This window comes from Myxocyprinus asiaticus, chromosome 29 (genome assembly GCF_019703515.2).
Source record: "Myxocyprinus asiaticus isolate MX2 ecotype Aquarium Trade chromosome 29, UBuf_Myxa_2, whole genome shotgun sequence".
Taxonomy (NCBI): domain Eukaryota; kingdom Metazoa; phylum Chordata; class Actinopteri; order Cypriniformes; family Catostomidae; genus Myxocyprinus; species Myxocyprinus asiaticus.
Window position 1 is genome coordinate 32,621,406 of NC_059372.1, and position 25,429 is coordinate 32,646,834.

General features: G+C 39.9%; 2 protein-coding genes across 4 annotated transcripts in view; both read right to left on the bottom strand.

The window, feature by feature from the left end:
* LOC127420231 (forkhead box protein P1-B-like) overlaps nucleotides 1-7,813 on the bottom strand; it is a 57,891-nt gene extending 50,078 nt beyond the window's left edge. Inside the window, exons 1-2 of one of the 3 annotated variants that reach the window (XM_051662301.1) lie at nucleotides 7,411-7,813; nucleotides 6,741-6,842 (exon numbers count right to left, since the gene is read on the bottom strand). The gene's annotated coding sequence lies outside the window, so the exon portion shown is untranslated. The remainder of the gene's footprint in view (nucleotides 1-6,740; nucleotides 6,843-7,410) is intronic. The other 2 variants (XM_051662303.1, XM_051662302.1) reach the window with 2 other exon arrangements.
* A 3,030-nt stretch (nucleotides 7,814-10,843) lies between these two features.
* eif4e3 (eukaryotic translation initiation factor 4E family member 3) lies at nucleotides 10,844-20,434 on the bottom strand. Its single transcript, XM_051662320.1, has 7 exons — nucleotides 20,077-20,434; nucleotides 18,471-18,543; nucleotides 17,798-17,892; nucleotides 17,570-17,630; nucleotides 15,642-15,708; nucleotides 15,399-15,554; nucleotides 10,844-12,755 (listed from the first exon to the last, which is right to left on the bottom strand). The coding sequence occupies exons 1-7, from the start codon at nucleotides 20,250-20,252 to the stop codon at nucleotides 12,709-12,711; spliced, it is 675 nt and encodes a 224-aa protein (XP_051518280.1). The 5' UTR covers nucleotides 20,253-20,434; the 3' UTR covers nucleotides 10,844-12,708.
* Nucleotides 20,435-25,429: the final 4,995 nt, after the last annotated feature.

Below are 25,429 nucleotides of genomic sequence, written 5' to 3' on the forward strand. Positions count from 1 at the left end.
TGTAAATGCATAAGAAGATCTCAGTTTCACTATGCAAGAATGAATCCTGTAGAGTGCAACAGTTCGGTTTCCGAAAGCAAAAATTTCATTCATTTTCTCCGAAGATGAACTGATTTTTAGCGATAACCAATAATTTTTCAATAAAGACCTACCATGAGCTACAAGGTTGTTAATCGATATTATATGTTTCCACTGAAACCATCAGTCTGTGTCATTTCAACCTAATATTTAAAAAATTGTGTTTAATAGTTTAATTCCTGATTAGAACTACACTACTCATGTAGTTCTTTCCCTCAATAAAGACACCAAGTACACAGTCTTGTACTTTTGTCTTTTTGCCCTATTTTCGTATACTTTTTTATTTTTATTTTTTTTAAATCGAATGCTGCAAATCAAAGTCTGTATGTTGTGATTCACCTCAGAGCTGGTTGGTTTGCTTCATCTTTTATGAAGGATTTAATTAAATCCCTTTGGAAAAAAAATGAATGAAAAAATACTTCCGGAACAAAGACAAAAGTGGACGGGCACTGTTGCAAGGTTACATTGAGGCACTTACAATGGAAGAGAAAAAAGCCAATCAGTGAACGTTAAACTCCTCAATGTTTCAAAAGTATATCCACAAGACGTCAAAAGTATGCACGTTAATATGATTTTAGTGTGATAAAATCGCTAACCTTTTCTGTGTAAAGTTATAGACAATTTTACAACTTTGTTGCCATGACAACAGCCTCTAAAACCCTAAAATGACTGTAAAAATGTGTATTTAAACAAATTTACAGCTCAAATTGCACAAGTTTTAACAGAAGAATTAATGTAACTGCTTTTATAAAATTATAAGCTTCATACTTCTGTTTAAACCCTCTAAAAAATTCCCCCATTCACTTCTATTGTAAGCACCTCACTGTAACATCGATTTCTGCTTTATTTTTTTAAAGAAAAGGAGGGACAAGTTGAAATTATTTTTTGTGGTAATCAACATTATGCCACAAATGCTGTCGATTGAGCTTAACTTGTATTGAACCCAGAATATTCCATTAAAACCTCCAGCTGTATTTTCATAAGCAGATGCAAGTCTTTTCTTTTTTTTCTCAGTAACCCACTGGTAACTTCACAAGTCATATTGTTAACAGGCCTACGGCGTATGCTCCACTACAGATCGCATCACTCAAACTCTCCAGGATGGCAAACAGAGATAGCATAACAACACTTTACTTTTCCGGAACATTTGAATAAGTCTGCGAGTCAGTTGAGATAGGGACACAGAATAATAGCCATTTCCATACAGATAAAACTGATAGTCAGTGTAAAGTGAGAAGCAACTGCTTCTCAACTATTCAGCAACAGGTCCAAAAGGTGAACCTCCAACTATGCTTATTAACCAGAAGTTGATTAGAGATGCATAGATGTGTCAGCCAATAAAAGCAATTATGATTCTTTAAAAAACAGCTGATGATATTAGACGATTATTTCATGTCAATCAAAAGGGGGCAAAAAAAAAAAACATCAGACAATTAGTCTACAACTCGTGCTGTGTGTAAAAGAAAATGTCTCTTGTGTGGAATTACTTTGAACTGGATGACAATGACAGCAGAGTTGCAATTTGGAAGCTGGAATTTCATGGTGGAACTACCGTTAGGCTAAAACTTTTAACACAACTCATTTAAGTACTCACCTTACAGCTCGAGCAATATGCTGTGACAAGTTTGTTAAAGCTTAAGCAGGGACTGCTTCAGCTAAGAAGGGACAAGCTTAATCATTTGGTAATCAGTTTATGTGAGTTAAGAATGTACTTTTTTTTTTTATAATTAACTTTATGTAAATTAGTTTTGTTTAAAACAGAGACCAGTTACTCTGAAATATGGAAAACATGTATAGACATAGAGAACAAAATGTTATTTACATTTCTTTCAAAGTTGTGTAAAGGTGCTGTAAGTTATTTTAGCCATTCCGGAACTTCCACCAGACCAGCCGTTGGATTAGCTACAGCCCCTTTTCCAAAACCCCATACTCCAAAGACACGTGCATATACACAAACACACAAGTGACTGTTGTGAGCAGATGGAGGGCAAAGGGTCTCTCTGAGCATTCTGCACAACTTACCAGCACTTTTTCGAACAGATATGAGCCACCCTGTGAACGTGCACAGTCTGACAGGCAGAAAGTCTTCTGATTAGCTAAACAAACGATCTGAATGTGGCCTACAGACATCTTTTACCCTGCTGTTTACGAGGTATGTCATAAAATATTAATATATCGATTATTAATCGGCATGTTATTTTATCTATTTATTTGAGGCATCGACATATTAACATTAGCCAACAATAAAATTAGAAGCTTATTTGCGTGCTTTTCAATTCACTCAGTTGGGCTTCTGTTGAATGTTTGGTGTAATAGATTTGGAAGACCACAAGGTGGTGATATAACATTCACTGAAGCAGGTCACAAGGCACAGAGATCACAACACAGGATGGGTATTTTAGAGCTTTTTGCATAGGATGCATACACACAAAAGTTACAAAGGTTTTTGTACTTCAAGAATGAACAAAGTGATGTTGATGAGTTTGCAGGTTAGTGTATGAAACTGGTTTAACTGCGCAAACTTAATGATTAGATATTGTAGCTGTGAAGAGGTTTCATTCAAGCTGACAAAATGACATACTTGTAACTGAAAATACATTGTGTAGGCTATATGAAAGACACTTATACACAATATATCAACCAGTGATGGCTAGAGTAAATAATCTTTGTCCTTTGATAATGATTTGGGAAAAATTTTATGGAAAAACTATTCCAGATTAGCTCCGATGAGCAGAAGATTTTTGAGCAGCCTCAAGAGACGGCGAGATTGCAATGTGTATGTACGTAAATAATTTCGAATTTTAGAATGCGACATGTCGTCTGCCAGAAACGTCGTGCAGCCCCTTTTAATTTACCTTGCCGCTAATACTTTACCAAAGTTGTGTTGAGAAATATGTTTGAAAACACAAAGACTATTGTGCAACGGGTAGCCCTATTTAAGGCTACATCTACATTAATCTGGATACATTTCAAAACGCTGTCTGTCTATAGCGTTTTCAAGTGTTTTCCAAAAGTTGCTCATCCACACTGAAAAGTCTGAAAACGCTCACGTCCCTGTACTGCGCATGAGTAAAACGTAAGATGCTTTGACATGCGTCATTTCTGTCAGCCGTTTATTTACTTTCCGCCTCTTTGAAATGTCGCGGCAATGTACGGTCTGAAACGCAACTGTCCTCGCGTTCCGCCACTGAACAACAACTGAGAGTAAACATCCCGTCTCCTTTGAAGAAATGTAAGCTGATGTACAAACTGACTTTAATCTTCAACAATGCAATCAAACCAAAGCCAAAACAACCGCGATACAACGTCGTCCACCATCTTGTTTTGGACTGAATGGGTCACATGACTGCGTCACATGACTAAAAATGTGTCATCGTTTTTGAAAGCATCCGTTTTCACAGTCCACACTACAACGCGAAAACAGCATTTTCAAATGTATCCACTTTGGAATGCGTTTTCAAAAAGCTCCGTTTTCGCAGACATAAACGCCATCTCAGTGTGGACGGAGGGCCAAAACGGAGAGAAAAAGATGCGTTTTCAAACGGAAATGTATTAGTGTGGACAAGGCCTATATCTGAAAATATCCCGGTATATATCGATAATCATTGGGAAAATCTTCCGATTATCAATTTGTGAAAAAGGCATCAATCCCAAGCCTACGGTTTACCTAGGGCTGTTAAAGAGAATGGAGTGATATTTCATGGCACCTATTTTTGTGATATTTGACAGGTAATAGCAATGTTTTCTGCATGTCATTTCATAAAAAATCACTAGCAGCAACTTTAATCATCAGTAAATCAGCAAAACAATGGTATCGGCACACAAATATTTTCTATCGGTAAATCCCTAATGATAATGCATAAACATCAAGAGCAATTCATTTTGTTTCAAAAATAACCCACACAAAAGGCTATGTTTATTCACTACGCCAAATGTTAACCGGAAAAGGGGAGACTAATGCTGGGTGTAGCATTAGTCTCCCATTTTCCAGTTAACAAAAAGAAGATTTTTGTCCCCCGCACTTTTCCAAGCTAAACCCATACTGAGTAACATGGTGGATTTGTATACAGTATTCTTTGCATTTTATTACTTTGGGCTGATTGAGCAACCATCCAGCCAATCACAGGTGAGTTTCATGAGCCGAAACAACCCTTACGTAATAGGCCGTCAGTCAGATAGTCTAATCAACACAGCTCCATTCATTTCTACAAAGTTGTTTTCAACAATGCTCATTTATCCATGTTTTTTATCTGCATTGATGTTGATCTAAATTAATAATCTAGAGATGAGGGGGGCCTGGGTAGCTCAGTGGTAAAAGACGCTGGCTACCACCCCTGGAGTTCGCTAGTTCGAATCCCAGGGTGTGCTGAGTGACTCCAGCCAGGTCTCCTAAGCAACCAAATTGGCCCGGTTGCTAGGGAGGGTAGAGTCACATGGGGTAACCTCCTCATGGTCGCTATAATGTGGTTCGTTCTCAGTTGGGCGCGGATGCCGCGGTGCATGGTGTGAAGCCTCCACATCCGCTACGTCTCCGTGGCAACGCGCTCAACAAGCCACATGATAAGATGCGCGTGTTGATAGTCTCAGACGCGGAGGCAACTGGGATTCGTCCTCCACCACCCGGATTGAGGCGAATCACTACGCGACCACGAGGACTTAAAAAAAGCGCACTGGGAATTGGGCATTCCAAATTGGGTGAAAAAGGGGGAAAAAATACAAAAAAAAATAAATAAATCTAGAGAAGAGGAACATACAAATGAGAGTTATTTATCGGCATATCATTCTTGATTGGCAGCATTACGTGAAATGCACTGCAGCAAAAAAACAAATGACAATCCTTCTTTTAAGCACACATTGTAAGTGGAGTTTATATCAGCGCATGAGTCTTCATTAAGTTATGCTTTTTACATTATGTTTGTGAGGTAATAGTTTGATCTGTTGCTTTTGTTGATTCAGGCAGATTACTAGATCTGTGTTAAATATGTAAAGCTATTTTTAATATCAGCTCCTGTTTTTTACCTCTATGTTGGTGTGAAGTCGACAAACTGTAGGAAAAAAGACAGATCTGCTGTGTTCTTAGAACACTTAGGCATTTTGCTGAAGTGAATAGATATGTAGACGTGCTTTTTATACATGAAAATGTATGGACATTATTCAAACTCAATTATTATAAGACTATTATTGTTGTCTTTTAATAAAAAGATAAATGTCATGCTTAGTAGCTCACAAACTGTAGGGAAATGATAATTTGCTTTGTTCTTTTAATGCTTAAAACCTCTACTAAAGTCTCTTTATAGATCTGTAGACATACAAATTTTAAAGGATACAATTTTTCTTTTGATCATTGATTCAGTGACTAACTTATTTCACACAAGACACTCATTTGTCACCACCTTCTGGCATCACCAGAAATGGTCACCGAATCATTAAATGGATCTGAACTCATTTTAGTGAACGTAGTCAAAACACTCAAGCCACTTGGATACATTTAAATCCCACAATGAAAAAATAAATTGTACATGCACAATTGTCATTATTGTAATTGATTAAATAATTTATTCAGGACCAGTTTGTGCTCAGTCTTTTATTGTCATGTGTGAAACAGAAGCAAGTGCTCCGCAAGATGCCCTTTCTTTTTGCAGCTACTTTTGCAAAATTTTGGAATTACTTTGCAATACTTGAATCTTTAAAATATTACAAATATTTAAAGTAATAATACACATCTATTAATATAATACTTATATATTAATATATAGTGTAATATAATAATACTGCACTGAAGAGTTAGGTCTGTGCGAGCCACAAACTGACAGCTGTGCCCCCCCCCCCACTTTTAAAATGACTGCTACGCCCTTGGACTAATGAGTGAATAACAAACCAAGACAAAACCTGTCACCTTGGCTAGCCAAGCAAACAGCCATTACACTTCCTCACCACGATAAAGTTTGCTCAGTGTTAGCTCACTCATCTGAAACTCCTTTACCTGAGGGGAAACCCTTGGTGTAGCCAAACAGCAAGATAGGGGAAACAAAAGTTGAAACTCCCACCTAAAAAGGAAATATCTGTCACGTTCATCAGTGCATCCACGCCTAGATGCGCCACACGTGCTGCTTCCTCTGAAAGATCTATCCACAATACACTTACTCCCACTTTCCCAACTATCAGACTTTTGCCTTACAAGTAGCATTTTCGGCATTGTAGACTGTTGTTTCTTAGGCAGACAGCCATCACTGTATTGAAGTCTGAGTAAGGTATGCCATAAAAATGTTAATCTAGAAATGTCTAGAAATCTATTAATAATTAAACCGATTATGACATTGACATTACCGGTTCCTGGCCATCTTATTGACTGTGGTGTGTACCATTGGATGTCATGTCATTAGGAAGTTAGCCAAGGCATGCAGTGCATACTTGGTACAGAGATAATATCATTTAAAGGACAATAACTCTTCATCAACAACCTTGATGTAATAACACAGTTGTGCAATCCTTCAAGACCTGTCAACACAGGTACCTCCGTCACAAAGAAACTTTTGAAGCAACATAGCTGCTCTAACGAAGAATCCAGGATACATGAAAAAGCATGAAGGAGAAACAACTGAGAGAGGGAGAGAGAGAGAGAGAAGAACATACTAAGGAATCAAATCTTCTTCAATGCCCACCTTAACGTGAATCCCAGTTGTGCTGAATGGACAAATGTCTTTAATAGACGTCACAATGGAGCATGAAGTGTGAGGGAACCAGATCCTAAGGGCAGGTAACACCTGGTTTAAGAAAAGACACTTTAAGTTGGGATGCCTCTAAAGGGCAGATGCCTCTGGGCAGAAATTCTGTCTAGATAGGCAGCTCACCAGGTTTTGAGACACAGCCAAAGTAACACATCTCCATTAAAGGATGCATGTGAGCCGGTTAAAAACCGTCCAGTTAGAATTAACAATCAATTTAATGGGGTTTGAGGCCAACGTGCAACTGTCTTCCAATACAGAACAAACTGAGTGTCTTAAGTTACTCGGGCAGTTTTTGATCTCCACTTTAACTGAGAGAAAGGCGCACATGTTACCAGCTAACACTCCGAGGAGGTGGTTCAATGGCATCTAACGGCATTTGCAAGTGTTACGAAGCCACTGACTTTGCTAAAGGCAAATTACCTATTATAAAATACCAAATAAATGGCGATAAAAGAGTGAGGCACTTTGAATTAGCTGCTGCTCCTGGTTTCCAGCACTGTCGTTGAGGGTGATAAGGCTAATAATTAGCAAATGAACCAAGCATGTTTATTAGGAACAAAACACAGAGGAGGTAACTTGACAAAAAGAAGAAAAGAAAACTCACCGGGGATGAACTGGCTGTACAACGGACAGATTAGAAGACTTGAACAGAGACCGCGGAACGAACTTTCGCGAGCTGGTAAGCGCTGTGTGTCGGGCTCCCATGAAGCTCGCGTAGCTGCGCGCTGCCTGCCAGTCACACCGCATCTGCCGCGTGGAGCACAATGTAAACAAGTGTATTCATCCGCCGTGCGCGTCCCGGTGAACTAGTTCACGGACCTCGCGACCCGCTCGTTGCGTTTATTCGGGACTGTTTACAAAGAGCGTGGAAGCGTAAAAGATGTACAAGATTAATTTGTCAAAGTAAAGACAAGACAGTGTTTTGTGAGTTTCAGAACATGAGAGTTGTAGTGCCGTGACGTCACGTCCACCTGCTGAGGGCTGAAGTGATTCGCCGCTTGTGCTTTGACGGCAGCAGTGCGGAACAGATACTGTTGCGCGTTGTATCGGTTATGATCAGCACTGTCTCTGTTTAGCACAGGCGAATGGTAAAGGAAGTGTGGACCTTCTACGCAACTGGTGAGAGAGTGATTTATTGGAGATGCTGAAAGGTGAAGACAGAACATTATGTTTAAATGGTGAGCAGCGCCACTTAGTGGTACAGGGTGTTTCTTTGATTTTTCCAGTTGTTAATGATTACTGGATTAAGATTTAAAATCATTTTATAGATATATTATATTTTCCCAGCAAACACATTACGTTCCCCTAAAGTTAGCATATGGTTCTCGTTTGGGTATTTATGTAAACCAATTCCCAACGTTCTAGGAACGTTCTCTTTAGGTTTTATTTTTTAAATCATTAACTAACGTTCCCAGAACGTTGCAAGGAGGTTTTGTGTGATAACCTAATAAGAACTTATACAGAACGTTCTCTAATAGTTATTTTCAGACTTTATTTTTCATTCACAATTTTCATTATTTTTCGCTAGGCATAACATTAGGGAAACGTTCTCCTAACCTGTATGGCACGTTCTGTTTCTGTAAAAACAACCTTCCTGGCTAACCAAAAGAGATCATTAGAATGTTGCTACTAGAACCAAAAACTAATGTTCCCAGAATGTTGTGGAAGCCAAGAAATGTAAGCTTTGTTAAACCTGAGAATAACATAATAATAATAATAATAATAATAATAATATATACACACACACACATATATATATATATATATATATATATATTCACTATAGAAATTTCCATGACTTTAAGATTTTATTGTATATCTAAACTCAGCAAAAAAGAAACGTCCCTTTTTCAGGACACTGTATTTTAAAGATAATTTTGTAAAAATCCAAATAACTTTACAGATCTTGATTGTAAAGGGTTTAAACAATGTTTTCCATGTTTGTTCAGTGAACCATAAACAATTAATGAACATGCACCTGTGGAACGGTCATTAAGACACTAACAGCTTACAGACGGTAGGCAATTAAGGTCACAGTTGTAAAAACTTAGGACACTAAAGAGATCTTTCTACTGACTCCAAAAGAAAAAACACCAAAAGAAAGATGTCCAGGGTCCCTGCTCATCTGCGTAAACGTGCCTTAGGCATGATGCATGGAGGTACTGTATGAGGACTGCAGATGTGGCCAGGGCAATAAATTGCAATGTCTGTACTGTGAGACACCTAAGACAGCGCTACAGAGAGACAGGAAGGACAGCTGATCTTCCTCGCAGTGGCAGACCATGTGTAACAACACCTGCACAGGATCGGTACATCCGAATATCACACCTGAGGGACAGGTACAGGATGGCAACAACAGCTGCCTGAGTTACACCAGGAATGCACAATCCCTTCATCAGTGCTCAGACTGTCTGCAATAGGCTGAGAGAGGCTGGATTGAAGGCTTGTAGGCCTGTTGTAAGGCAGGTCCTTACCAGACATCACCGGCAACAAGGTCACCTATGGGCACAAACCCACCTTCGCTGGAACAGACAGGACTGGCAAAAAGTGCTCTTCACTGACAAGTCATGGTTTTGTCTGATGGTCAGACTCGTGTTTATCATAGAAGGAATGAGCGTTACACCGAGGCATGTACTCTGGAGCGGGATCGATTTGGAGGTGGAGGGCCCGTCATGGTCTGGGGCGGTGTGTCACAGCATCATCGGACTGAGCTTGTGCATTACAGGGAAGACATCCTCCTTCCTCATGTGGTACCCTTCCTGCAGGCTCATCCTGACATGACCCTCCAGCATGACAATGCCACCAGCCATACTGCTCGTTCTGTGCATGATTTCCTGCAAGACAGGAATGTCAGTGTTCTGCCATGGCCAGCGAAGAGCCCGGATCTCAATCCCATTGAGCACATCTGGGACCTGTTGGATCAGAGGGTGAGGGCTAGGGCCATTCCCCACAGAAATGTCTGGGAACTTGCAAGTGCCTTGGTGGAAGAGTGGGGTAACATCTCACAGCAAGAACTGGCAAATCTGAGCAGTCCATGAGGAGGAGATGCACTGCAGTACTTAATGCAGCTGGTGGCCACACCAGATACTGACTGTTACTTTTGATTTTGACCTCCCCATTGTTCAGGGACACATTATTCCATTTCTGTAAGTCACATGTCTGTGAAACTTGTTCAGTTTATGTCTTCGTTGTTGAATCTTTATGTTCCTACAAATATTTACACATGTTAAGTTTACTGAAAATAAAAGCAGTTGAAAGTGAGAGGATGGTTTGTGTGGGGTGTTCTGAGTTGCTTTATGGAAAGCTTTATTTTAAAGGGATAGTTTACCAAAACATTTAACTTCTCATCATTTACTCACCCTCATGCCATCCCAGGTGTGTATGAAGATCTTTGGAAGAATATTTCAGCTCTGTAGGTCCATACAGTCAAGTGAATGGTGACCAGAACTTTGAAGCTCATAAAGTCGCATAAAAGTAATCCATATACTCCAGTGCTTTAATCCATGTCTTCTGAAGCAATATAATAGGTGTTGGTGAGAAACAGATCAATATTTAATTCCTTTTTTTTTTTTACCATAGATCACCACTTCCACATTCTTCTTTAGTTTTTTGGTGATTGCATTCTTTGTGCATATCGCCACCTGCTGGTCAAAGGTGAAAATTTAAAGTAAAATGGAATTAAAAATTGAACTGTTTCTCACCCACACCTATCATATCACTTCTGAAGACATGGATTTAACCACTGGAGTCTTATGGATTACTTTTATGCTGCCTTTATATGATTTTAGGAGCTTCAGAGTTCTGGTCACCATTCACTTATATTCTATGAACCTACAGAGCTGAGATATTCTTCTAAAAATCTTAGTTTTTTGGGGGGTGAACTATCCCTTTAAAATTCACAATTTTCCAATTTGTCAATGACCGTGGAAACCCTGACAGTAACAGGATACATGACTTTGATTGCGGAGTACGTCAGCATTTTATTTGAAATAAATGGTAGTACAATTTTATGTTGAAAACAACACTTGACACAACACTTGCATTTTGAATTCTGCTTTTTATTGATTCAATATTTCAAAACCTATAAGCAAAAAAAGAAAAGAAAATGATCTTATCACTGATTAAATACATAAAGATATACAGAACATTCTGAGTGAAACCCTGGGAGAACACAAGGCACCGTTCCAGAAGATTGACAATCAGTTTGAGGTTTCGGATCCTGATTGGGAGCCCTGGAAAACTGCCACAAATGCTCCGAAAAATAAATCCAAAAACCCATCTCAGTACTCACATCTCATAAAGAGATCAAGTGATTGGTAGGAAAAGGCTGAAATATGAAAGGTCAGCTGCATGTAAAAGTTATTTTGCACATCCCTGCCCATTTGAAGGACAGGCTCATAATTGTGCTTTTTAGTGCATTAAAGGACCTCATTCACAATGCAGGTCTATTTGGGCTTGCAGTTTCTGACTTTGACAAACCTAAATCAAATTACCACGCAGCAACATGGGAGACACAGCAGAATGTGAACTACACCAGTAAAGACAAAGAAAAACATGAGAAACACTGTTTTAACTCCCTCTATGCAAGTTCAGAAGGATCTATTGTGCAGATCTTTATATACTTAACCAGACAATGATGAATTATACAGGAGAATGGAAAAGAAATCTCTTTGGTACTGACAAACTAAACATATATTCATCAAAGTGCTCTGATGATTACCCAGGTATTTGTCAGTTTCATAATTTGACAATATCTACATTACCTCCCCTTCACTCATAAGTTTTCCAACACAACCATCCATTCCAAAACACAATAAGACAGACTACAATAATAAGCACTCTGAAACAAGACACAGTGTGTTTATAGTCAATTAAAAGGCAGTTTAGAGAAAATGCATAAGTAAAAAAAAAAAAAAATCTCAAGACGTAATGATTTACGACCATGAAAATAGTAAGCATTCGGACATTTACGACACAGACACTTAAGGGTAAGGTATAAAACAGAGCTACAGTTAGTAATACACAGAACAATGCAAGATTCCAACCACAATAAAGTAGCAATAAGTTGCATTTGAAAAAGAGACCTAACAAAAACAAAACTAACAGTGCTACAGTATGGATGCCATTCTAAAATAGATTTCACATATATAGAATACTACAGGAGGAGGCCTGGCTACAGTTTTCTAAATCATAAAATCTCAGCTGTTTGAAATATCTGCAATCATTCCAAGATTTTGAGCCTAAGGTACAGAAATCATTTCACTTAAATATTCAGTTTTGGGTGAAATTGGGAAATTGCATATGCATTTTTCTTCAAATTCAATGTCATAACACCCGCTTAGATTTGTTAAGAAATCTGTATTAACCTCCAACCCAAAGAGATCTTCCCATAAAGAAATGTGCAATACTTTTGCATAAAACATGGCTTCCCAGAAACAGATTAAGCTTAGTCTAGGAAATCTTTTTAGTCTAGTGCTAAAACTATTCCATGATCCTAATGGACACTCTTATTCTGTGAAGGAAATGTCAACTTTAACACAATAATGAGCATTAACTTTGACAAGCAGCAATTGGGTCACTGGACTGAACATTTAAACAAATTAACATAATAAAAATAAGGGGAAAAACAATAATTGGCAACATCTCTCGGTTGTGATGAGTATATTACATATGCTACTGCTATGTGATCTTATTGATATTTCCTAAATATCTGGCACGAGAGAAGTTTCGCAAAAATCATGGAAGGATCATCTACAACATTTAAAAAACTTTCCTAAGATATGAAACAACTGCAAAACCCAACAGTTCTGTTCGTCCAGGAGGGATTTTCCATTTTCAGTCCATTTTCAAGGATCAGTCCAAAAAAACAGAAAGAAAATATGTGATGAATGTGCAAAGCTTGCTAATGTCTTGAGCGACCACCTTCAAATGCATGATGCTCCTTGTGTGCTGGAAAAACAGAGAATTTTAAATCAGTCACCAGCATTAGTGCAATGCTGATTAGTTTGCAGTTCTGCACATGGGTAATTAACTCATAAGGGGGTTTTCAGATCGAACACGTCCTTGCGCTACAGAAAAATCTAGACATGCAACAGAATGCTGGTGTCTCAAGATGTGTTTTTTTTTTTTTATGTAAAAAAACCTGGAAAAAAAAACGTGAGATGGGCACAATGATCATAGATGTCAGAGACAGATGCAAAAACGTGTTTGGTGTAAACGGCCCTTAACATGTCCATAGACGTGTTTTGAATCAGCATCAAGATTTTAGATTAAGTTGTATATGAATTTAGAAGGGAACATTTTTTCTTAGGTTTAGCACCATTCTAAAACTCATTTTTCCATCATCAGTTCATTTTAAATGGTCCAGCTGTGTGACAAATATGAATATTCCATGTTGTCTCTCAATGAATATGAGGTCATTAAAGCTGCATGCATACTAGTTTTATTTTAGAATTAGCAAAATGCTGTTTCAAATATTTTTAGATAGTCTGCAGGACATGCCAACTTCCCAAAAGTACACAATAAAGGAATATTCCAGGTTCAATACAAGTTAAGCTCAATCGACAGCATTTGTGGCATAATACTGATTACCACAAAATCTATTTTGACTTGTTCCTCCTTTTCTTTAAAAAAAGCAAAAATCTGGGTTGCAGTGTCACACTAATGGATGGAAGTGAATGGGGGTTAATTCGTAAATGTTAAAATATTCACTGTTTCAAAAGTATATCCACAATATGTACACAATATTTGTGTTATCATGATTTTAGTGTGATAAAATCGCTTACTAACCTTTTCTGTGTAAGTTATAGTCAATTTTACAATTTCGTTGCCATGACGATGTAATGTCAACAAACCCTAAAACGACTGTAAAAATTAGTATTTAAACAACTTTCCAGCTCAAATAATACATGAATTTTAACAGAAAAATTAATGTAAGTGCTTTAATACAATAATAATCTTCACATTTCTGCATTTAAACCCTCCAAAAATTGGCCCCATTCACTTCCATTGTAAGAGCCGCACTGTAACCTCGATTTTTGCATTTTTAAAGAAAAGGAGGGACGAGTTTAAATTATTTTCTGTGGTAATTAGGCCTGTCGCGATTATTAAATAACTGTCATTTATTTGATCTGACCACGTTTATTTGAGACAACCGCAATTATTGGGCATTCAAATTCCAATCACATTTTAATGCCTGAATAAGGGAATTTTAAGCGAATATATTGCATAAATGAATGCCATGAACGGCACGTTTGTGTGTCAACCAGCTCCTGTCCTGAAGAGTGCGTGAAATGCTCTGATGTGCGCGCAGTCAGCAGAGGCTCGCGCCAAACTCCCGCAAAAATATAAGCGAACAAGTATAAACTTTGATACTGAACGCAAAGCGCTCCAGTTCCACTTTAAACGATCAATAATGGCAAATGTTCTTGGTTCATAAACACTGTGTTAATGACACGCAGTGACAAAGAGGAGGAGATGCTGATACAATGATTAAACGAAATCTCAAAGGTTTTGCTTCATGACAAATAAGGGCTCGTCCGTTTAATCAGATCATTAAAATAACGTGTGAAAGTGAAGAAATTAGGAAAGAAATGTTTTACTATTGCGTAATATAATACAAATATATATATTAATAATATATATTTCAGTTTTTATTAAAACATTTTTTTAAATATATTCGTTCAAAAAACAAATGTAAATGTAAAAATGACCAAAACTAAAGTTGACCAAAAAGAGTGGAATGGCCAATACCCAATGCGCTCTAAGTCCTCATGGTGGCGTAGTGACTCACCACAATCCGGGTGGTGGAGGACGAATCTCAGTTGCCTCCGTGTCCGAGACCGTCAATCCACGCATCTTATCACGTGGCTTGTTAAGCGCGTTACCGCGGAGATGTAGCACGTGTGGAGGCTTCACGCTATTCTCCGCGGCATCCACGCACAACTCACCACACACCCCACCAAGAGTGAACCACATTATAGCGACCATGAGGAGGTTGCCCCATGTGACTCTACTCTCCCTAGCAACCGGGCCAATTTGGTTGCTTAAGAGACCTGGCTGGAGTCACTCAGCATGCCCTGGATTTGAACTCACGACTCCAGGGGTGGTAGTCAGCGTCAATACTCGCTGAGCTACCCAGGCTCCCAATATTTTGATATTTAAAACATTATTTTTCATGTCATAAGTTTTTAAAGCCTTAAAAGGAAATCATAATTTATTCCTAATTTATATATTTGAAGTTAAATATGTAAAAATTACTTCTTAAGGCGAATGAAGCACACATGCAGAAAAAACAACACTTATTTTATGACAATTAACTGTGAAATCATGAAATTTATCGTCACAGCCCTAAAACAGACTATTAATCGTTATAATCACAATTATTTTATTTGACAACTAATCGTCAGCCAAATTTCATAATCGTGACAGCTCTAGTGGTAATCAACATTGTCAATATTGTCACAAATGTTGTTGATTGAGCTTAACTTGTACTGAACCCGGAACAAGCTCTCATGCATCGAATAAACAGTGAACTCTCAGAATGCTCGAAGTGAAGTACTGCAGTGAGAAGAAAATAAACCAGACACTTACGCTTATAAAATACTGCTTTAAAAGCTATCTGCGGAAGAAGTTCGTAGATTCTGCCTAAAACGTTTGCCTCGTTTGCAAAAGAGGCGTTTCCATTCCAGACCTGAACAACGTCCTCCCGTTCTCTCACGCTGACACTTACTCCAACCACTTCATCCTCTAAAATACATTTTTTTTAAATCATTACTTTAATATAATGTAAATATAAAAGAATGCTTTGTGCCATGGTACTGATACTTCACTCACCTGATGCACAATAATCTGTGAATTGTTCACCAATCGTGGCCAACAACAGCTCTTTCCACACAGCTAACTGATAGAAAAAGAGATATGACGTAGAATAATTACAATCTGCCAGCAATAAAGCAGATTAGCAGTAATAAAAAGGAACCTACTGATTTGTATCTTATGAATTTGGATTCTACATTCTAAAAGGGCAATTTCACACATACAATGTTTTAAATCGACAAAGCTACTAGAAGTCATTAAAGGAATAGTTCACCCACATGAAAATTCTCTCATCATTTACTCACCCTCATGCCATCCCAGATATGTATGACTTTCTTTCTTCTGCTGAACACAAGCAAAGATTTTTAGAAGAATATTTCAGCTCTGTAGGTCCATACAATGCAAGTAAATGGTGACCAGAATTTTAAAGCTCCAAAAATAACATAAAGCAAATGTTCACCTTTGACCAACCCTACCAGTAGGTGGCGATATGCACGAAAACAATGCAAACGTCAAAAAACAAAAGAAGAATGTGGAAGTGAATGTGGTGATCTATAGTAAAAAAAGAATTAAATATTGATCTGTTTCTCACCAACACCTATTATATTGCTTCAGAAGACATGGATTAAAGCACTGGAGTCATATGGATTACTTTTATGCTGCCTTTATGTGATTTTAGGAGCTTCAAAGTTCTGGTCACCATTCACTTGCATTGTATGGACCTACAGAGTCCTTTTTTTTAAACTATAAATCTTCCATTTTTATTTGATTTATAGTATAAAAAAAATATAAAAAAAGGATTTAAATATTGATCTGTTTCTCACCCAAAGTGATTACATCACTTCAGAAGACATATTAAACCACTGGTGACTTTATGTGATTTTTGGAGCTTCAAAGGTCTGATCACTATTCACTTTGTTGAATTGTATTGACCTACAGACCTGAGATATTCTTCTAAAAATCTTTGTCTGTGTTCAGCAGACGAAAGTCATAAACATCTGGGGGAAGGTGAGTAAGTGATATAAGAATTTTCATTTTTGGGTGAACACAACTTTCCTTTAATTTTCAAAGGGAACTGGAAATGAGTGACACTGAATACTGGCGATGTGATGTGGGCCTGTCCAGCAACTCAACTTGAGAAAAGTTTCACTCAATGTAAACAGGCAGCGATGTGATGCAGCAACAACAATTGGAGTGAATACATCGGAGCACACGTGATCCGTCTCCTGTAGTCGAGCGTAGGCAAGATCGAGATGTTTTTCATTTCATTATGCTGTCGATAGAGCTGTTCAGCCGTGACGTCAATTTGTAGGTGAACCTGGAAGTCTATGGGTTCCCTCAGGATTTTCTTATGGGTTTTTATAATGGGGTTCCTGAACTTTTGTGTAAAATAAGGTCTGTGGTAAACATTACTTGACGATACGTTGATTTTGAAGCCGCTGTGCATTTTTAAAAATAAGTATGTAATTCAATACGGCTTCAAAATTCCTGTTTGCGGTATGACTGTGTGTAATTTATGTTTTAGAGCAAAACGTCCATGTATCGTCAAGTAATGTTTACCACAGACCTTATTTTACACATAAGTTCAAAAACCCATAGGAAAATCCAGAGGGAACCCATGGCTTCCCTTTCCTTCTCTTCCGGGTTTTTGAACTACAAGCTGAACAGCTCTATTGAGCTTAACTTGTATTGAACCCGGAATAATCCTTAAACTGCTATTTTCTTTTACAACTGATTCCTTGTCTAAGTAGAATGACATCTTACTTTTATGAAAAGCTATGGCCATTTGTGCAGCCCATAAATAACATTAGAACAACCAGCAGTAGGAACAACCTCGTGTGATAAAATCACTGTACGTGTGAATGCCCCATAACAGTAGATAATGTCGATAACAATGGTCAAACTGCTTTGTAATTTATAACACCAGTGATAGACTATAGACTTACTGTGCTTTCCTTTGGCACTTTCATTTTCCAAACACCTCCCATTGCATTGCTTTCCTCTTCCCTGTTAACAAATAAATATATATATATATATATTCAAAGCAGGATGTTTAATGTAAAGTGCCTCGACCATATTTACAAAGCTATGGATGGCGTATAATTATATATCGATGCTATTAAGTATATTATAGAAACTACCCCAGAGTTTTCTTGCATAAAAATAAGACTTACCAAAGTGGTCTTCTTTCTCCTCTCATTAGGTGGTAGCTACACCTCAAAGGGAGGCAGGACACAGGAGGGATGTTGTTGTACACACTCCAGAAGCTCTTTATGCAATGACAAAGTCAATGTAGTGATGCACAATAAATTGGTGACCATATCGGTATCAGACAATACTGACGTTTAAACTGTCAGCATTGGTCTGAATAGGCTAATACTGGAAGCAGATAATATCATGGCTTTATTTTTCCCGATTCACAAGGTATAGAACTCTTTTTTTTTCTATGCCAGGCTACACTAGTACTAAACGCATTTGGCAGACACTTTTATCCCAAAATATTGCATTACTACCAATGATTTCATGCCTGGCTTCTCTTCAAGCATATACAATTCTAAATTGGAGCTACAATGTGAAAACAAATTAAACAAAATAGTATAGATTAATAATTCCAACCATCATATTGGTTATTATACATACAGTACTTTAACGTAAAAATAATTATAGGCATTGGGCAAAATCTGTATACAGTGCATTCCTTGGTATTCATCAACATATATGTAACGCTACATATTCACTAAATGGACAAGTAAGCAAATCAGGCAACAGAAATATATTCTGTGCTCACAAAGCAATTCAAAGCTGTAAATGACTATTAATACAAATGATTGAGACTGTCCCTCATACCTGAACAGTGTGCACTGTGTATATCTTTTTCAGATTTGATTCACACTCCGCTGCCGTTGTACCTGGTAATGACCTATAAGATAAAAATTGCATTAAAAAGAATGACAAAATTTACACAGCTTTATACATTAAACAAGACAATTGTGGCACTTCAGCCATACTTTTGCTATAAATCAGAGATACATAGAGGTGTTATCTTTTGTCTTATTTAAGATGCAATTTAGTGCTTAAAATCATACAATGAGACACAAGCATTTCACAATCCTCTTGAAAACCGAATTTCAGTCGGACAGTAAACAGGACTTCAACCCTTTGAAAATCATTACCAAAGTAACTGCGTTGAGAACTTTACATGAAGGAAACGTAATAAAAAAGGAAGATAAAGGAATGGTTCACCCAAAAATGATAATTCTCTCATCATTTACTCACCCTTGTGTCATCTCAAACTCGTATGACTTTCTTTCTGAATGTGAATGGGGACCAAACTTTGAAGCTCTAAAACGCACATAAAGGCAGCAGATTGCATGATTTAATCCATGTCTTCTGAAGTGATCCAGTTGGTATTGTTTGAAAACAGACCAAAATATAACTGATTTTTCACTGTACATCTTGCCATTGCAGTCTCTAGGCACGATCATGATTTCAAGCTCGATTACACTTCCTTGTGCTTGACACGTGCAGAGCGCTAGATGGCACTAGGAAGTGAGCTTGAGATCATGATTACTGATGAGACTGATGATGTCAAGATTTATCCACAATATTCTCAGCAAGTCCACTGTATTTCGCTAGGTTGGCGAAATTTCCAGTTGGCTAGCGGAAGTTTTTTGTGTAGATGGTCTCTGCTTGCTTGAGTGTCATGCGGTTAGATTGCTTCCTTTATGTGCTTTTTGGAGCTTGAAAATTTGGTCACCATGCACTTGCATTTTATGGACAAACAGACATCATATGTCCATTAAAATTTCTTCCTTTGTGTTCCACAAAAGAAAGTCATACGAATTTGAGACAACATAAGAGTGAGTAAATGAAAAGAGAATGATCATTTTTGTGTGAACTATCCCTTTAAATTCCAAATTCCAATTACATCAGAGAACACAAAACTACTCTGAAAAATATTCATTTCAGTAGGCATTAAAACTAATCTAGAACTCTCAATGACTTTCCATTCAGTTAAATCTTATGCAAATGAAGCGATTCATCCTAAAACTTCGGAAAAGCTGTAATCTGCTGCATTTTACGGTGGTTTGAATGTTTTACTTGGAAAAACTCAAAAAACGATGGCACTCATGATAGAGCCTTGAGGCACACCCATTCAATGTTACACTGTAACATGATTTATAAAACTCCAGAAAAGACAGATCTGATATTAAGTAACAACCATGACCTGCAGGTGACTCCGACCTACTTTTGTAATTTATAATATCAGATCATCGTCATGACACATAACTCTTACAAACTCTAAAATAGGCGTTTGAGTGTCCTATTAGTGTAAGATGTGCTCATTTATTACCTAAAAGAGTCACTTAAGGCTAGTTATACAATCTATTAAGTACAGATTTGATCTAGGGCCTTTGTTGGCATCCGTGAACACTATGACCAGATCACCTACCGATCGAGCCAGAAGGTCCAGGGCGAGTGCAGCGGCAGCGACGTGCCGTCCTCGACGTGATTGCTGATGTTTTCCAGCTGCTTCTCGTCGATGTGGATGTCGTTTTCTGTGGAGTTTACAGGGCTGCTTTGTCTCGCCGTGTTCAGCTGTAGGTTTGGGGCTGCAGGAACCGCCATCTCTCGCTTTAATGACGCTAATCGATGTTTGAATGTTTTGCTGGGAGATCTAGTTTAATCCCCACATCAACAGAAAGGCAGATTATTGATTCTAACTCACTTGCCGTTCGGCCGGCTGGACTTGCCGCGTCATCGACACAACAACAACAGAGTGGGGCTGGGTGAAGTCAGACACAGACCCTGCTTTTTTCCCTGCACTCCAAAATAAAAGCATATAGCCATATTTTAAAATAAAAGCATGTTTTGGATTCGACCTCCTGCTGGATTTTTATAGACCTACACCACCTTAGGGCATGTTCCTGGATTAATATGTGTTTTTTTCATGTCCCAGGGGTTGATTTTTATTAAAAATCGTATGTTTAAACTTTTTCTTTTGTTTTTCACCTTATTCAGCCCCGCCCCTTTTCCCGCACTCCGCTCTTCCGCATTTTGTCATCTAACTTCCTGTTTGTATTGCAGCTACTGAGAAGAGTCTATCAAAATGGATTACGTGTGGGAGCACCGAAAGTATTTTTTTCCCAAGAGTTGATGGTGTGAGTCTACAGCACCCCTTTACTACATGAAAATGCTTGTGAGGTGTATTTTTTTTCTGACACCTTTTCTGAGGTAAATTGGACCTGTAAGATCACATTCATTCAGCTATGACGTCACTGCACTTTTTAATGAAACAAGCATTTAATTGTTATAAGTGTAATTCTGCTTATGTTTTTTACAACTTGTTAATAATTTAAGTTAATGTGTTGCTGACATGCAATTTCCAACACTGACAGCTCATATTACTACACATGCAAGTCCATAACATTAAAGGAATTTACAATTGTGCGTATTAAAATTAATTTGTTGCCCTACATTTTTAAGAAGCTTAAATGTGATTAAAATAGTTGTAAATGGAATATAAAATAAAACACACTTTCACATGCATATGTGTATATATAAATATTGTAGTGTAACCGGTCCTGCTCAACCCACTCCAATCGGGATTTGAACCGGCTTCTCTGGTGTGGGAGGCAGGCGATAACGAGGAGGCTAAAGGATAAAGCCTCTAGCGTCAGTCGCTAGTGCACCTTATGAGGCCAGGGGAGTGAGGTATACACACCACACAGCTACCTGCCAGCTGGCTACTGTTACACTCACCCCCTAAACCTCACTCCCATCTGGGTCACGGCACCACTGTAACTGGTCCTGCTCGACCCGCTCCAAATGGGACTCCAACCAGCTTCTCCGATGTGGGAGGTGGGCACGCTAACAAGGAGGCTAAAAGCTACAGCCTCTAACCATAGATTTTATTGTTTTAGCCTTTTTCCCAGACTTTCAATATTAAACTATGAAAATCTATAATAAAAACTTATACATATTTAAAACTATGATAATCTAAACCAGGGACTAAAAATGGTTAAAAGAATGAAAACCAAAAACTGAATGAGACCAAGGAAACCACCTCAGGGTAGGGACAAGATCAGGAGGCCTGGTTGGTGTCCACAGGGCTGAAACAGGGTTAGGTGGCCAGGGAGGCAACCACAGACTAGAGACTGGAACCATGGGAGACTCTGAGGGTGGAGCCGTGGTAGGCGGAGCCGTGGGAAGCTCGAGGGGCAGAGCCGTGGGAGACTCGAGGGGCAAAGCCATGGAAGGTGGAGCTGTGGCAGGCTCGGGAATGACCTCTGTGGTCGTAGGCATGGACATAGACTCGGGAACGACCTCTGTGGTCGTGAACATGGGCAGAGACTCGGGGACGACCTCTGTGGTCGTGAGCATGGGCATAGTCTCGGGAACAACCTCTGTGGTCGTGGGCCTGGGCAGAGTCTTGGAAACGACCTCTGTGGTCATGAGCATGGGCAGAGTCTTGGAAACGACCTCTGTGGTCGTGAGCATGGGCAGAGACTCGGGAACGAGCTCTGTGGTCGTGGACGTGAGAAGAGACTTGGAAACGACCTCCGTGGTCGTAGGCATGGACATAGACTCGGGAACGACCTCTGTGGTCGTGAACATGGGCAGAGACTCGGGGACGACCTCTGTGGTCGTGAGCATGGGCATTGTCTCGGGAACAACCTCTGTGGTCGTGGGCCTGGGCAGAGTCTTGGAAACGACCTCTGTGGTCGTGAGCATGGGCAGAGACTCGGGAACGAGCTCTGTGGTCGTGGACGTGAGAAGAGACTTGGAAACGACCTCCGTGGTCATGAACACTGGCAGAGACTTGGAAACGACCTCTGTGTTTGTGGGCATGGGCAAAGACTCGGGAACAACCTCTGTGGTCATGAACACTGGCAGAGACTTAGAAACGACCTCTGTGGTCGTGGGCATGGGCAAAGACTCGGGAACGACCTCTGTGGTCATGAACTCTGGCAGAGACTTGGAAACGGAAGCCTTTCCACTCCTCCTCCGGACAACTGAAGTAGGCAATGCAGGCTCTGGGACAGATGAGGATGGCAACGCTGGCTCTGGGAAGGACAAGACTGGCAACACTGGCTCTGGGATGAACGAGGCTGGCAACGCTGGCTCTGGGACGGACGAGGCTGGCAGCTCGTTGACCGTGGCAGGCATGGGCTCGTTGGTTGTAGCAGGCGTGGGCATGGGCTCGTTGGTTGTGGCAGGCGTGGGCATGGGCTCGTTGGTTGTGGCAGGCGTGGCGTTGGCTCGTTGGTTGTGGCAGGCATGGGAGTTGGCTCGATGGCCGTGGCAGGCATTGGCATTGGCTTGTTGGCCGTGGCAGGCGTGGGCGTTGGCTTGTAGGCCGTGGCAGGCATGGGCGTTGGCTTGTAGGCCGTGGCAGGCATGGGCGTTGGCTCGTAGGCCGTGGCAGGCATGGGCGTTGGCTCGTAGGCCGTGGCAGGCATGGGCATTGGCTCGTAGGCCGTTGCAGGCGTGGGCATTGGCTCGTAGGCCGTGGCAGGCGTGGGCTTTGGCTCGTAGGCTGTGGCAGGTGTTGGTGTTGGCTCGTTGGCCGTGGCAGGGGTGGGTGTTGACAATTTGTGAGGAAGAGTTTTTGTGGCCCTACGCACCGATATCAGTGGCGAATCATTCAATTTGGAGACAGGGGCCGTGGGAGGCTTGGAGCAAGGAGTCGCGGAAGGCTTGGCCGTGACCTGGCGTGGAGCGGACTCAGACTTGGCCGTGACATGGCGTGGAGCGGACTCAGGCGTGGCCGTGACATGACGTGGAGCGGACTCGGGCGTGGCCGCGACATGGCATGGAGCGGACTCAGATGTGGCTGCAAAACATGGCGTGGAGCGGACTCAGGCGTGGCCGCGACATGGCGTGGAGCGGACTCAGGCGTGGCCGCGACATGGCATGGAGGCTAATGTATACTATGCTTGCTATGATTTCTATGCTGAAAATTCTTATAAATGCTTACATATTTTTGCTTAATTTTTGGGTGAGGCAAGTCCTTTATTTTGAGCTTGTTTATCCAGACAAGGACGCTTGTTTCTCTTGTGAGATCTGGCACTAATGCAACTGGTATCTGTCACCAACCCTTAGCACAGAGTACTGTCATTTTAAAAAGAATGTCATTAACCGTTCTTTTATTTCGTTCTTACAAGTTACCATTTGGAAACGAGGCTGCGGAACGGCGGAACTGGAACGAAAATTTGCAGTTTCTGCACTGTAAAAAATGATTTGTTGACAACTTGACTTAGTCATGTTGTTGCATTGACTTTTTTAAGTTTGGCAGACATTACGTGTTAAGTTATACCTATACTTATCTATAGTTGTTGAAATAACTTGTTAATTTTTAACAAGTATGAAAAAAGTGTAGCTGACATGCAAAATTGGGACACTCAATTTGTATTCACAGAAAACAGTTTCAGTTGAGAGAACTATTGGTCCTTCATTGGAATTTTCACAAAACACACTCTCCCACACATCCATAAATGACATATACCCACCCCATTTCTCCACGAACAAGCTATACTTCCCCATTCTTCTAAATGACCCCTGTTCAAAGGCCGCCACCCTTCCCATCTCCGAGCACCACTCCTGAAAAGAGGGTGGTCCAGCCGACCTCCAGCCCCTTAAAATTATCTGCCTAGCGATCATGACACTGGTTAAGACCCAACTATTTGTGTGTCTATTTTCAATATCGATGACCGCCCCATTGCCCAAAATACAGAGTCTGGGGCAAAATGATACCCGAGTGCCCAAAACATCGCACACCAAAACTCTGAACCTTCTCCGGTTAGTTTGATAGAAAGGCTTTGCAATGGTGAAATAGGGGTATGAACTTCCTGTTCAATACAAAACCAGGGCGGGGCTCTTTCAGGTGGAAGCGACCATTGAGACAAATGTCTGAGACTGAACGCATAATAATAAAACAAAATCCCCACCTTTGTCAATCGGCCTATGCAGTTTAATGAAATGTAATCTGGGACACTTACCATTCCAAATGAAAGACTTCGCTATGCTATCAAATTGCTCGAAATAAGAGAGGGGGACATCTATAGGGAGTGACTGTAGCAGGTAGTTGAATTTTGGAATACAATTCATTTTAATAACATTAACCTTCCCGATCATCGATAAATGTAATGAAGCCCACCTGCCCACATCGCTCGAAACTCTTTTTATTAAAGGGACAAAATTAACTCTAACTAAATCAGACAAATTTGCTGGGAATAAAATACCCAAATACTTAATGCCCTGTTTGGGCCACTGGAAGGCACCTGGCTGGAAAGCCGTTATCAGGCAGCAATTTAGACCAATTGACTCTGTATCCTGAGAACTTGCGGCTGCTAATGGTTCCAGGGCAAGACAGAACAATGGGGAAAGAGAGCAACCCTAACGGATGCCCTATCCAGAGTAAAATAATCTGAAATTAATCCATTTGTTTGTACCGCCGCTACAGGGTGTCTATAAAGCAACTTAATCCATCCAATAAGCATACTCCCACACCCATACATTTCCAAAATCTTAAAAAGATAATCCCATTCTACTATATCAAATGCCTTTTCGGTGTCAAGTGAGATGGCACCGACCGGAGTCTGATCATTCGCCTCTGACCACATGATATTGATGAAACGCCTAATGTTATCGGAAGAGCTGCAGCCCTGAATAAACCCCACCTGATCTAAATGTATAAGAGATGTCATATCTTTACTTAATCGATAAGCCAAAATTTTTGACAATATTTTATTGTCTAGCTGGATCAGGGAAATTGGATGGTAACTCTTACACTCACTTGGATC